This window comes from Sphaerodactylus townsendi, linkage group LG16, assembly GCF_021028975.2.
Source record: "Sphaerodactylus townsendi isolate TG3544 linkage group LG16, MPM_Stown_v2.3, whole genome shotgun sequence".
NCBI classification, from domain to species: Eukaryota; Metazoa; Chordata; class Lepidosauria; order Squamata; family Sphaerodactylidae; genus Sphaerodactylus; species Sphaerodactylus townsendi.
The window spans coordinates 14978384-14993550 of NC_059440.1; the positions used below are offsets into that span (position 1 = coordinate 14978384).

The window sequence follows — 15167 nt, forward strand, 5'->3', positions numbered from 1 at the left end:
CAGGAAATTATTGTGAAAAGATCAGTTCTAGGGGTTTTTTTTTAAAAAAATAAATAGGCTTTTATTTCATAAAGCCTTTGTGCTTTTGAGTAAATAGCTTCTTTTCTGGTTCTGTTCCTGGTCCGTGTTCAGTTTCTAGAACAGAATAGAACCTGGACAGGGGATCAGGGTATTTTTAATTGCCTTCATTAAAGGCTGGTGCCCCCAGGTACGTATCACTCAACATAGACCTTGGTTTGCTTTGTTTTGCATCCAGATCCTCTTGCTTGAGGCTGCTGAGCGCGCGCCGCCTTCTGAGAACGACCTGCCATTGGCGAGGACCACGGCCACCTGGTATGATGAACTGCTGCCAGACGCCATTCCACTCACCAACCCAGGGACCGTCCTCAGGAAGCCGATGGGAGCTGTAGGTGAGCACATTGCTAGAGGATGGCCTCCTGGTTGAGTTGTCATGGGGGCTTTCCCCACTCACCTTCTGCTGCGCGCCGCTCTTGCGCCCCCTCAGCGCACGTCATTCCTGGCGTGCTCTCGGGGTTCCCCACGACCCCGTGCTCTGCTCTGCGCGGGGTCATCAAAAGGTGCCGTTTCTTCAGCGTCAGGAATGACACGCGCTGAGGTGGTGCAAGAGCGGCAGCGTCGGGCCGGCTGCGTGGTTGCTGCCCTTGCAAGTGGGGAGCGCTGCTGGACCCCGCACTACTTTCCCGGAGTAGCGCGCAGCAGAAGGTAAGTGGGGAAAGCCCCATGGTGACAGGAGCCAAAAAGGTAGTCTAGAATTCATCCCATTTGTGTGTATCTCTACCTTTCCTCCCAGAGTTCATGATTGTGGACATAGGAAATAACAGCCTGTATCCAAGAAGGGAGAAATAAAATCAAAACGGGGATTGGGGGAGTGGGGGGGAATCGGACAAGGACATAGGATACATCTTAGACTTAGACCATCTTTAGATTTGTTTATTTGTCAAAGGTATGAGAGACGGACCAGCAGGTTTTCATGCTGATGCCTTCTCAAAGAAGAAGGTTTCTCCACACTGTTTCGCTTCTCTCAGTCAACACCCATGCCAAATCAGTGGGAATGTAATCTGAATGGTATCAGCTCAGCTGAGGGAAATGTTGAGCTCTGAGTTTAAGCCAGTGGCTGAGGTGAAGGAAAACTTGCTACCGTTCAGGAAAGTTGTCCGTTTTCTTACCTCAGAAAGAGTCGATTGTCTCGAAGCAACAGCTGCTTTTCGATTCAGCTGCATCCTTGATCACTCTGATCAAGCTTGAAGGGTCAAGAGGGACGTGTGCTCTGAGAAATATTCCACCCAGTTGGCAAAACGACATGTGATTTTTCATGCATTTTTGTCCTCTGAGCAATTCAGACAGAGCCTAACCAAGACTTTGCCTGAGCCAGGGGCTAATTGGAGCCGAATGCTGATTTTTAAGGCCTGTATCCAGACCAGGAGCATGTGAAACAATCAGAAAGAAAAGAGAGTCTCTGAGCATGTGCAGATTGCCTTCCTCTCATTACGGCTGAGTCACTACAAGCAATCCCCATGTATTTATTTGATTAAATGTATTCAAATATTTAAACCCTGCCTTTCTTTCGTGGCTCAAGGTGGCTTGCAAATCCAAATATGAAACACACAACTCTTCCTGATATTTAGGATTAGAAGAACAAAATCCAGAATGCGAGGGGCAATCGTATTAGTAATAGGCTCCAACACCTGCTAATAGGGACACTTCTGAAATGACCTCATTTTGAATTTCTTCCCACGTTATGGAGTTCCAAATCACCCTGTCTCATTTCTGAAGCCGAGCTGGTGCCTTAGGAATCTTCCAGGGTTCTTTTCCCAGTTCTGAATTTTGTGTACATTATGCACGCACAGCCTGCTGGTCCTTTTAATTCCTTCACATCTCTGTCTTCTCTCATTCCTCACTGATACATGCCGACATATGGCTAAAACATGACAAAATAGCCCAATCGTGATTGATTGTACTGTTCCATCAGAAAGTTATGTTCTACCGATGTGCAATCTGCATACATTAATAAAACACTGTAAAAAAGCAATTTTGATGAGATCGTACATGTGGTTGGGTCAAGGTTCTTTGTTGCCAATGCACTGAAACACATGCACATCAGCGAGACACTGCACAAAATAATTTTTGATGAAAATTATGTATGATCTCATGGAGATTCCTTTTTTTGCTGTGTTCTATTCATGTGCGTGTGCTCCTCATTCCCAAAGAGGAGAAATGACTTGTGCGTGAACTCTGCAAAGCTGTGTCTTCCCCAGTTTTTAAAAAAGTTTCCCCTTCAATCGTGTCCAACCCTGGGGTACTACTGCGAGCATTGATTTTATAGGCTAGCCTCTTTTGTGGGGTAGTTTGCCATTGCTTTCTCCAGCTATTCTTTACCCCCTAGTGATGAGCTAGGTACTCATTTACCGACCAAGAAATGGATGGATGGATGGCTGAGTTGACAATGACCCAGCTGCCAGGATATCTGATCCACAGGGGGCTCAAACTCCTGACTGTGTGAGTGGCAGTGCAAGCACTTAACCACTACACCATGCGGCTCTTCCCCAGTTTTTAGGAACCCGTATTTAGGAAGAATGGAACTCAGGACGGAACGGATAGAGGGAACAAGAATGAAACAGGGGGCCTTTCCCCACTCTCGTTGTTCCCCTCTATGCCGCGCGCTGCTCTCAGCATGCAGCATCCCAGGCGCGCACCCGGCCGTCCCCACGACCCCGCACTCTGCGTGGGGCCATCAAAAGGCGCCGTTAAGAATGGGATGCCGCGCGCTGAGGGGCGCGACAGCAGCAGCCTCGAGGCGGCTGCGCTGTCGCCGCCCCTGTCGTGGGGAGCAACGAGGAACCCCGCGCTACTCTCCTCAAGTAGCGCGGGGCCAAAGGTAAGTGGGGAAAGGCCCTGAGAAAATCCATTTGTCCCTACCCTGTGAAATTAAGAGTTAATCTTAAAGCACAGCTTCTAAAACTGCACAATATGTTTCAGCTTCAAATAGAATAGGTGCCAGAGCAGAAGATTCATTAGATTGCATGCTTGGCTTTGGGAATATTAAAACTCACCAACTAAAATCTTTGTTCTGGGGACTATTGACTCTCTATCTGGAATCCAGTTGCAATTAGCTGACGGAAAAGGAACAGTGCTCTGCACATGCTTGAGTTGCTGTGTTGTCTAGGGCATATGTACTTTTTCTTCTATCATAGGCAAGGTTGTTCATACTTGGTGGCCAAGCATCTCCATTTGAATGTTTGCAGGGTTACCGGGACCAGCTGGGAAGCCGGGAGCTCAAGGCCCGAAAGGCGAAAAGGGAGAAATCGGAGACAGGGGACCGGCTGGACCACCCGGTGAGTCTTGAGAAATGTACCCAAATGGTGAGGGCGAGAAACTGAAGAAGTTGATGCATTATGTGGCTCGTCTACAGTTACTCATGCTGCATGAGAACATTGATTGCTGAACAATTGGAAGGTTGTCTCAAAGTAGGGAGAAGAGGCATGCCAGCAGGGGTAAGGTGATGAGCGGATTTTCCCTGAGCCGTTCTTTGTTCTTCCAGAATTTCTCCCTGTTCTCTGTTCCACCACTGTTAATTCCAGTTTCACCAGGGCCCTTTCTGCATTGGCCAATTAAACCAGGATAACACCGGTAAAAAAAAACCCGAGCTGGGGGGCGGGAACTTTGCACGGATCCCACTCCTAAAGCAGATTCGCTCCGGGTTTCCCCCCCCCCCCCAGCCCAGGTTTTTCAAGAATTGCAATTTTCACAATTCTTTTGTTTTAATGCGCCTTGCAGCCGCGGCCATTCGCTCGGCCATGGCTGCGAGGCATGTTAAAACGAAAGAATTGTGAAAATTGTAATTCTCTAAAAACACTTCCCTGGCTCCCATCTATGGAGCCACACAGGGGAAACTGGTTGTATCATGGCCCGGAGAGTCGCTTCGCAGGCAGGCAAGGAAGAAGAAAAAAAGATGTGTCTTCGTGTGAAGGCATGCGCCCCGGCCAACATGCTTGCTGTCCATGGGACACCCAGCTGTGCGAACAGGCCAGGGAGAGGGTGAGTTCATGTAACCCGCCTTTCCCCTGCTTTTATTGACCCGTGCGGAAAGGGCCTAGGACACAGGTGTCAAACTCGCGGCCCTCCAGATGTTATGGACTACAGTTCCCATCATCCCCTGCCAGCATCATCTGTCAGTGGATGATGGGAACTGTAGACCATAACATCTGGAGGGCCACGAGTTTGACACCTATGGCCTAGGAGAATTGGTTCTGTAATTGGAGCATGTGCTGTGGTTGCAGTTTTCAGTTCATTGATATATAGTTTTTCCTCACTTCCAATGAACATGTAGCACCCCTAATACCCCAGGCTAACCTGACCTCAGTGGATTTAAGAGAGCGTAGCCCTGTTTAGGATTGCACTGTGAACTGTGAAGGAGTAGTTTGTCGTGATTGTAGAGAGAACTGTGTTGAGATTCTTTTTGTGCAGTGTTTTATGCACATCTGGAAAATTCAGGAGTCAGGAAGGAATTTTCCACCAGGCCAGATTGGCTAGGGATCCTGGAGGTTTTTTGCCTTTGAGAGCCAGGGTGGTGTAGTGGTTAAGAGCAGGTGGAGTCTAATCTGGAGAACCGGGTTTGATTCCCCACTCTCACATTCCTGCTGGGTGACCTCAGACTAGTCACAGTTCTTCAGAACTCTCTCAGCCCCACTTCCCTCACAAGGCGTTTGTTGTGGGGAGAGGAAGGGAATTAGGAGCCTGTAAGCTGCCTTGATTCACCTTACAGGAGAGAAAGGTGGGGTATAAATCCAAACTGTCCTTCTTCCTCTGGGCATAAAGCAATAAACTGGGGGGCAATAAACTGGGCATAAAGCAATAAACTGGGCATAAAGCAATAAACTGGGGGCAATAGTTGTGAATTTCCAGCACTTGATAAAGTTGATGCACTATAAATTCAAGACCAGCAAAAGAAACATTTCTTCATAACAATTTTGGTTTCTAAATTTCAGGGCTTCTTGGACCTCCAGGACCCAGGGGCTATCCAGGTGAAACAGGAATCGCAGGTCCACCTGGACCGCCCGGACCCCCAGGATCGCCAAGCTTCCCCTTAACATTTCAGCAAGGGGTTCTGTACTCCCTCCAGCCCACAGCTGAAAAAGAGAGTATGTTTAGACCTGCTCACATGCTGACCAAAGTTTGCCGATAGTTCTTCAAGTGGAGGAGTGGGGAAACTAATCTGGTTCACCAAATAAGACTCCGCCCCGCTCATGTGGAGGAGTGGGGGGGAATCAATCCTGGTTCTCCAGATGAGAGTCCACCGCTCTTCACCACTACACCACGCCGGTTCCTGAGTGTATGTCTGAATACCAGTTGTAAGGGCTACAACAGGATGAGGCTGTTGTCACTATGCTCTGCTGAATGACCTTCCAGAGACATCTGTTAAGCAGCTGTGGGGAACATGATGGAGCTGGGCTAGAATGCTCCAGATGTTCATGGACTACAATTCCCATCAGCCCCTGCCAGCATGGCCAATTGGCAGAGGCTGATGGGATTTGTAGTCCATGAACATCTGGAGAGCCGCAGGTTGCAGACCCATGGGCTAGATCAGGGGTAGGGAACCTGCGGCTCTCCAGATGTTCAGGAACTACAATTCCCATCAGCCCCTACCAGCATGGCCAATTGGCCATGCTGACAGAGGCTGATGGGAATTGTAGTTCCTGAACATCTGGAGAGCCGCAGGTTCCCTACCCCTGGGCTAGATCAGTGGTTCTCAACCTTCCTAATGCCGCGACCCTTTAATACAGTTCCTCCTGTTGCGGTGACCCCCCAACCCTAACATTTATCCATTTTACAAATGGAGAACACTGATGCAGAGAGTCTTAGGCGACCCCTGTGAAAGGGTCGTTCGACGCCCAAAGGGGTCCCGACCCCCAGGTTGAGAACCACTGGGCTAGATGAACCTGACATTTTTTATGGTCATGGATTCATTCTGCCTTCATTTCTTCCCAATTTAACACGGGGCCTGTTCAACCTAGTTGTTTCCTTATTCAAATATTTATACTCCGCCTTTCCCATCATTGGAAAGGAGCAAGGTTTCTGCTCATTTGGGCTGTGTTTCATTTCCTGTGCATCCAAACATTCAAGCTTTTGCTGCTGTACCAACATCACTGAATGTATTTTTTGCTGATGAACCGGCGCAGTGCCGAGAAAGAACACTCTATGTGTTGGTAACTTGAAGGGAATGAAAGCAGACACAAATGAACACCATGAGGCTACCCAAAATGTGCACGTGAAGCAGTCTGCGCGGGGACCAGAAGTGTTTTATAAAAAAGGAAGAACAGTCAGTTTTGCCTCAGCGAAGGAACTCTAGTGGTCATTGACTGTGCCGAGGTAAACCCTTCTAAGTCCACTGAAGTCAATGAACTTAAAAAGGTGTCATGCTGCTTAGGATGACCAGCGTGGTGTGGTGGTCAAGGGTAGGCGGACTCTAGTCTGGAGAACCAGGTTTGGTACCCCACTCCTCCATATGAGCCACAGGCTCACATCCAGAGAACCAGATTTGCGTCCCCACTCCTACATTCCGGCTGGGTGACCTTGGGCTGGTCACAGTTCTCTCGGAACTCTCTCAGCCCCACCTGCCTCACAAGGTGCCTGGTGTGGGGACAGGAAGGGAATGCAGTTTGTAATCTGCCTTGGGTCTCCTTCTCCTCTCACCTTCCTAAAATCTGGGGTGGGGTGGGGTGGGATTTCAGCTGAGGAAAATGTCACTAACTTCCCTGAATGTATCGTATGCTGAATTCTCCCTCCCTCCGTCCCGGCTCCAACTAAAACCCTGTTTAAGCCTGGTCCGTCCATGAACCATCTTTGTCCTTTATATGTCGGTCCTTGAAGCGCAGCCATACCAATGGGAGCATTAGGAAGGGAAACACGGCTCTTTTGAATTAATCATCTCCAGCTTCCCAGATCCGTTTCCTCTTCCCTCCGCCGGCCTGGCGTGCGCCTACATGGGAGAAAGGTCTGGATGCATTTTTAATCTGCCAAAGATTTCAACAGCCTTGCTTGGCGCTAAATTATTTACATCGCGGAGAACAAGTTACAGGCCAATACGCAGATTATCTGGGAAAAACGCAGCAGCCTCTTTTTCTTCCATGACACACGATGGATTGTTTTTGGGGGGGCATGTATCACATTTGTTCATCTTGGTTTCTTGGGGCATCTCTGTTAATTGGCTGTTTGTTAATAATTGGCAAAATTGATGTTGCTAATTATTAACAAATATATATATATATATTTGGGTGCTGTGTGGTTTCCGGGCTGTATGGCCGTGTTCTAGCAGCATTCTCTCCTGACGTTTCGCCTGCATCTGTGGCTGGCATCTTCAGAGGATCATATATATATTAGCAGATTCAGCATATGGTTGGGAGTGTGTGTGTGTGCTCTCTCTGTCTCTCTCTCTGTTTCTCTCTGTCTGTCTCTCTGTGTCTGTCTCTGTCTCTCTGTGTCTGTCTGTCTGTCTGTGTCTGTCTGTCTGTCTGTCTGTCTAGAGAGTAGAACAGAAGAAACAGAATCTCAGTTGCTTTTTATATATGAGTTAGGGAGAGTACATGGAGATAAAATAAGAAATCCTTTCTTTCCTGTTACACATCTACATTACTATACATTTAGTAGATGTGTACTCGTGCTCGTGGTGGTGGTCGTGTCTGCTCAAACAATGACACAGAGTTAACTTTATAACTTCAGATGTACGTGCTCACTGACATGTAAGCAATGGCTATCTGACTGACCAATAGCTAATCAACAGATCAAGTCACAAACAGTGACTTCATCAACTTGTTTACATACAAACAGTTAACCCTTTTATAACTGAGTTGTGACAGACAATTGCAAAATCCCAACAAAAATGCCATTGTTATGCTGGTTGGAGGAGAAAGTGTGGAAAAAGGCAGGCCACGGGTCAAGATGTTGCAAAGCTATGACGCAAACTCTCAAAAACTAGATCTGGTTTACAATACAGCAACTCGATTACTAACTGGAGTACATTATGTGGTTCATACCATCTTGGGGCAAAGAAAAAGTCCTCAATCACTCCATGGAATAAAAATCTTACAGAAATCACTTTTACAAGATGCAGTGAGGCCTTGTTAACTTGGACAACATTAAAACAAAATTAGAGCTGTATGGGAAAGGTAGATCAATCAGGCACTAGAAGCCATGATAAGTGAATGGAACCTCCATGCTCAGAGGTAGTGTACCTCTTTCTGGCAGTGGGCAAAAGCAGGTGAGGGCTATTGCTGTCATGCTCACCTTGTGTATTCCCAGGAAGCATCTTTCTGGCCACTGTTAGAGAGGAGATGCTGGATTGGGTGGCTTTTTAGTCTAATCCTACAGGATTTTCTCATATTTTACCCTGTTTCCCCAAATATAAGACATCCCCTGAAAATAAGACGTAGTAGAGGTTTTGCTGAAGTGATAAATATAAGGCATCCCCCGAAAGTAAGACGTAGCAAAGTTTTTGTTTGGAAGCAGGCCCGACGAACAGAACACAGAAAAATAAGACATCTCCTGAAAATAAGACATAGCGCATCTTTGGGAGCAAAAATTAATATAAGACACTGTCTTATTTTAGGGGAAACACGGTAGTAGTTTTACATTATGACAGCAAATCTTGGTCATTTTGTGTGCTGTCTTTTATAGTTTAGGTTAAAATTAGTGGGAGAAAAAGATACTCCAGTAGTCAATAGACAGTGGTTTTGGGGGGGATTGCTCTTTTTTCCAATGGTGCACATCTGAAAACCATCACCATGAAATACCAAGCTAGAGACAGTAGAGGGTGGCAGATTCCAGTTAACTGACTTCCTTGTATGCGCTCACAACAGCCACCACTATAGGATTGACCTGTTTTTTCACTTCTGCCTGATTGCGCTGAACCCAGCATCCTCCTGCTGGTAGCATTTGCTTACAACAGGCAAGTTAGAAAGCTTTGGCTGGTATTTTTTTTGCCTGGATGGCTCATTTTGTGCTTATCGGCCACTACTGGATTCAAACCCAAGACTTTCATTGGCTAGGCTACAGCCCTGCCTAGGATTCCCAGTTTTGGGTTGAGAAATACCTGGAGATTTTGAGGGTAAGGAAGGCAAGGTTTGGGGTGTGGAAGGATCTCAGCTGGGTATAATGGCCCAGAGCCCGGCTTCCAAAGCAGCCGTTTTCAAAGCAGGAGAACTGATCTTGATCATTTGGAGATCAATTGTAGCAGTGGGATATCTCCAGATGCAACCCAGAGGTTGATAGTCCCAGCTCTGCTACTTGATTCAGTGCACCTGTGTCGAAAACACTGCCCGAGGCTCAACTGTTTTGTTGGTGCTTTGCTTTGCTCTGCCCCTCTTTGTTTTGACTGATCCGAGCCCTTTCTGGGCCCTGCATAAAGCTCCTACTCGAGCCCTCCGGGGAAGAGGCGGCCTATAAATCTAAAATATAAATAAATAAATAAATAAACATGCCTATTTTCTGGTACCTCTGCTTAGTAATGCGCTAGAGAGATCAATTGTGAATCGATCAGTTGACCTTTGGCAACACTGATTTCCTTCTTATTTTTCTCTCCATTACAGACGGAGAAGCTCAGCTGGCATCCACCGTCATTGATACTGTCCTGGCTGGTTTACCTGGACCACGGGGTGCTCCTGGCCCTATTGGACCACCAGGTAATTATGAAGCAAAGGAGAAATGCAACATCCAAAAAAAAAACTCTTTGGAGGTTGTGCATGTGTGTCTGTATTTATTTACTTCATTTGTAGTCCGCTTCTTTTCATTGAGTCTCAAGTCGGAGTATCACATAACTAAAGTAACGCAAACAGAGCAGTAGAATGCAAACTATCAGGGTTGCTAGATCTGTGCTGGGCAATCCCAAGAGCTCTCGGGGGTAGAGAAGGGGAGTAGGTTACTAATTATTTGTGTGTGCCGAGAGGGGGTTACTAATTGGTGATTTTGCCATGTGATTTTTCCCTTAGTTACACCCCTCCTCTCAGCAGTAGCGTGCAGAACTTGAAGGAGTCTAGCAGGAGGTGCACCGGCGTGCGTGGCAGCCTGCGCCTGCGCCTGCGTGCATTCATTTCCCGCCCAAGGACTGGCACAGCGGCTGCGTCCTTGCCACAGCCCCGTCCAGGAATGCCCTGCCCCGGAATGCCTGGCCATGCACCTGTTGTGCCCCGCCCAGCCCCATTGGCGCTACGCTACAGTTTGAATCCCACCACCATGGGAACCTGTTACTAAAATTTTTGGATCCCACCACTGGGAGCAGGGGTGATGGAGTGACAGTTGTGGCCTGGGGTGGCCACCTTTTTTTCATTATTTTTCAGGTTTTTCAGCAAACTTGAAGAAGCCGATTTTACATATCAGTTTTTCATCCCCCCCCCAAAAAAAATTGTCAGATTATTAAACCCAAACCTGAAAAGTATGACTGCCTCCAAATACCGTGTGTGTGTTGAACTGCGTTGAACTGTGGGCTTGGCCTGGCTGGGTCCAGCTTTAAACTGTAGGCTCTGCCTGCCTCTGAAGGTCATGTGGACTGAGGAGTTGACCTGGCCAGGTCCCGTGTTGAAATGTGCACCATCTCCAAAGTCCACATGGACTTCTGAGGTGGAGCTCACAATGGGATTCTGGGCTCAGCCAAGCTGCAGGTAAGCGAGGGAGTAAGGGAGAGGGGAGAGCAGTTTTCTTTCTTTTTCTTTTTTTAAGGTTCCAGGCGGAACGTGCCCCCCAAATGCTGGAAAGATGGCATTTTTCAGTATCCAATTCGTTGACTCCCTTTGATTGCCGCCTTTTTTCAAGTACAAAATTCCTGAAAAATACCAACAAGATTTTTTTCTGGTTTGGGTTTGCTGAATGGCCGCCCCCATTGACGACTGTTGTAGCAACTGGATGAGATGTTTCCAGGTCCATGATGCCACACACACCCAGTTTCTCTTGCTGCAAGAAAGACTGAGAGCCCAAGGTGATGGGAGGTTGCTTTTAGGCTAAGAGAAGGTGACTGGCCCAAAGTCGCCCAATGAGTTTAGGGTGTGTGCAGATGAATCAGTGTAAGTGAATCCTCTGAGCCTGGAGTTGCACCTGTGGCTCCTAATTCTGAGCCCGACCCTCCAATTATTAAGAACAGAAGAACAGAAAAAAGAGCCTGCTGGATCAGACCAGACTCCATCTAGTTCAGCACACTGCTACTTGTAGTGGCCCACCAGATGTCTTTGGGAGCTCCCATGTAGGATGTGATTAGCTCCCTTGTAAACCATTCAGTTTCTTAAAATCCTATTGCATGCTCTTCTAGTTCCCAATAGCCTGGTTTTTCCCCTAAACTGGAAGACCGCCAAAGTCCTAACCTACTTTGCAATAGAAAAATATATTTAATTCATATTTCTTTGTTTTGGGCCATTTCTTTGCCAACGTTTCTCCTTTTAAGAAAACTGCCCTAATCTGGCATTCTCTCTGTATCCGTCAGGACCCCTCACGCCATGGATTTAGTCGCAGACAGTGAGCCAGGTGAAGAAGAGGGCTGCAGTTGGGCCATCAGGGACTGGTAACGCAGAAGCCTCAGCTAAAGTGGAATCGGGAGTAGCGGAGACGGCGGCTGGACCATCGTAGGTTCAGAAATAACTCAGGCAGGACGGAGCCTGAGCTTTCAGTAGTGGGCACAGAATCAGGGCTAGGAGCTCAGGCAACTCCTGAGGAAGCAACCCCTCTACTGAAAGTGACAAACAAGGACAACTGCACACAAAGTGGCGGTCTCTTTGTCCTTGGGGGATGCCCCATGCTTGGAAGAAAATGTGGACTCAGAAATTAAGAATAAAAACCTGAAAAACAGAGCATGCTTCATTAAAGTTGTAACGTTGAGAGCAGCTGAGAGTCAGTTAAAGGAGAGAGAAGAAACCAGTTTGCTCAGTCCTGAAGAGCTCAGAAGATACTGAGGAGGAAAAACTTGTGGTTCAGGAGCCATGTTTGTTACTGTGGTCTGACCAAGGTCAGCTTTACTCGTTTCAATTCCCACACGTCTTGCCCTTGTTAATCAAGTCTGGATAATTGCATCCATCAAATTTTTGGCCGCTGCAAATCAACACGTGACATTTTACTCATTCTTTTGAAAGTCTCTCTTAATTCTCTCAACTGATGAAATGACATTTTCCCCCACTAGGCTCCCCAGGATCATCGGGACCCAAGGGGGAACCTGGATCCGTGGGTGCCCCCGGGCTGCCGGTATGCAAGCCATTTATCATTTTATAGAAGAGGAATGAATGGAGGTGTGAGAGATGAACAGATTCACTTACCTGTCGCGTTTCATCCACAATGCCTTCTGTTTGCTAGACCGGGGTCCCCACCCTTTTTGAATCCAAGGACACCTTTGGGATTCTGACAAACCACTAAATGGCTGCTGCTGGAAGTGGAACCAACCACTCAGAGGCAGTCAAAGTGCAGGGGAGAAGGGTAATTTTAAAACTACACTGAGAAAGAGTAGTGAGAGAAAACAAAACTAGGACTCTGTGGTGGCGGCTGCCACTGAAACATTATTTTACTCTACTCAGCCAATAGGAGCTCCAGTGGCCTGGCCAGTGAGAATTCACAGGTGTTCACTGTAACTTGTGGAGAGAGCTAGTATAAAGCCAAATCACATGTATATATGGAAGTGTATGTATGAGAAAGTGTAAGTGTGGTTGTATTAATGTATGTATGCATGTATGTATGTCTGGCTGGCTGGCTGGTTCCACATGAGGATTTTCTCCCATAGGGTACACAGGAAGCCCTAAGTTTCACAGGAACACCAAGACACCATTGTCCTTCTTTACAGTATGGCTCAACACAAGCTTGGGCTTTCCCCTTTAATCCAGAGGAAAATAAAACCTATTTTACTCCAGTTCAAGGGGGAAATTGTTGGTTGGTGGCAGGTGAAGTGTCAATCTGGACACTGCATCCAAAGCCGCTGTGGGGAGGGAACAGAGCTAAGTTCACCTCCCCTTAAGCCCTTTAAAAGGCTTTCCCCCAATCTGATCCATGCTGTAATTCAGCTGTGAAGGGGAAAGGGCGGAGGAAGGAATACGGGGAGGAGGTGCAATTGGATTTACACTTTTGCACAGGTGCAACAAGATAAGGGATGGAGGGGGGAACAGCCGCAGCAGCAAGTGGTATGGGAGCAGGGTGGGGTGTGTCTACTAGGAATAGTCGTCGCACTTCTGTAGAAATTCTGCAAATTTGGATTCAATTTCCATTCTGATTCATCTATACCGCGGCAGGACATATTCGGCCAATTTTGGCCCGAATATCCCTGAAGCGAAGCCTGAGATTGAAATTTTAATCCAGGATTCAAAAAAAAATCTGAATCTCCCAAAACCTAAAGGCTACTGTTCCGACTCTCTAGAAGTTCTTTCGGTGCACATGGGTATAATAATGTACTTTCAATCTACCCTCAATACACCTTTGAAGCTTGATTTTACCGGTGTTGATATCGGTATAAAACTACCTTCAAACAATTGTGAAAGTGATTTGAATGTGTAATATTCGGCATGTATGAAAAGGGTCCTAGGTTTCCTGGTTATGGGTGGCAGTCAAGCAGAGGGCGCCACGGTGTCCCTTTCTGGAAGCGTCTTTTCTATGTTTTTTTTGTGAAATTGTGTACAAGGCGCCCCCTGCAGGCAATGACTATATTTTCTTAATACAAAATGGCAATAACTTGAAGACTGCCTGCCCATTGAAGACTGCTTGCACAGAATGCATTACCCAGTAGACACTGGTTCCCATTTTGTTTCCTTTCTGTTTATTTCCAAGGGCATACCAGGCTCAGCAGGACAGCCTGGATCAAAAGGTTCCAAAGGAGACCGAGGAGAACGAGTGAGTGCTGGAGTCCTCTCCATTGCCAATACTGCAGCCCTTTGATTCTCTCCTTCTCACTTTCTGCCCCCTTTTCCTCCTATCTAAAATGTCTCTTGGCCAGAAAGGGAGACGGAAGGTGACATTTGGCTGGGCATCTGGCAAAAGTCGGGCAGAACTCCTTCCCAGGGGTAAATATAAACCAGAATGCATATTTCATGGAAATGCATGGAACCAAGTCACTTTTTTGTTTTTGCTAAAAGAAAAGCAGCACGGGAGGATTTTGAACCGAGAAGCAGCAAGGAAGATTTTTTTGAAAGGGGCAACTTGGAACAGGCCAAGGAGGGGCGGGGGGCAGGGAAAGAAGGCAGCATAATTTCCCCCTACTGCTTCTTTTCTCACAATGTCTTCTTCCAAAGTTGCTGGTTTTTTAAAAGCAAGACAATGTTGGGGAGCCCACTATGTGTATTTGTGCACAAAGGCGGACCAATCAGTATTTTTCAGATTCTGATTTATTAGATTCAGAAGTGTTTGACATTTTTGACAAATCCATTAAAAACTTAATACTACGTACCAATCAGGGTTTTTTGTGCTTATCCAAACTTTTTTGGGTCATTATACCTGAACCTGAAACATTATGGATTCCACCAGTGGTGGGATTCAAATAATTTTTAAATGAAACGAGTTTCCAGTGGTGGGATTCGTACTGAATAACAGGTTGTTTACATGTTGACCGCTTTCTTTAACAAACGGTTCTGGTTTAAGCGGGTGTGAACCATGAATCCCAACCGCTGACCTCCGGTAAGACTGAGAAGCAGCAGGCAGCGCAAAGCTAAAATTTTGAAGGCAGAGCAGTTGAACATTGGACTTGGTCAGGCTATGGTTAGGGAGAGGGTTTCTCTCTCTATTTTTTAAGGTGGCAGACCAGAGGAGTCCAAAAATGGTCAGTATTTTTTGGGATCTGATTTTTTAGCTCCCTTTTATTACAGTCTTTTGGGGGGGGGGTGAACCCTCCCTCCCTCATCCGAAAAATACCAACAAGGAAATGGTTCTGGTTTGGGTTTACTGAATGTCCCCTCTTATTTGTGCAAAACCAATAGTTCTTCTCTGTAGATCTAGGTATACCTGGAAAAACACAGATAAGCAAGTTATCCTTATTGGCTCAGGGTTCTTCTTAAAGAGCTGTGCCAATCATAGGCTCAGACTGTGCTTATCCAGAAATATATATTACATTTATTTAGTTAAATATCCATGCCCCACTTTTCTCCTCAAAGGGGATTCAAAGCGGTTTACCATGTCATTCTTCCTTCCTCTATGTTATTCTCACA

General features: G+C 46.7%; 1 protein-coding gene across 5 annotated transcripts in view; it reads left to right on the forward strand.

Moving 5' to 3' along the window:
• The window catches only part of COL26A1 (collagen type XXVI alpha 1 chain), a 129561-nt gene that overhangs the window by 106880 nt on the left and 7514 nt on the right, over window positions 1-15167 (forward strand). For 4 of the 5 annotated variants that reach the window (XR_007246333.1, XR_007246331.1, XR_007246332.1 and 1 more), the window contains exons 5-10: window positions 257-410; window positions 3264-3353; window positions 5007-5159; window positions 9603-9695; window positions 12173-12234; window positions 13798-13860. Coding sequence is in view for 1 of the 5 variants with exons in the window: in XM_048519208.1 (XP_048375165.1) it covers window positions 257-410; window positions 3264-3353; window positions 5007-5159; window positions 9603-9695; window positions 12182-12213; window positions 13822-13872 (573 nt within the window). In the remaining 4 variants the exon portion in view is untranslated. Of the gene's footprint in view, window positions 1-256; window positions 411-3263; window positions 3354-5006; window positions 5160-9602; window positions 9696-12172; window positions 12235-13797; window positions 13873-15167 lie in introns of all 5 variants that reach the window. The other variant, XM_048519208.1, reaches the window with a different exon arrangement.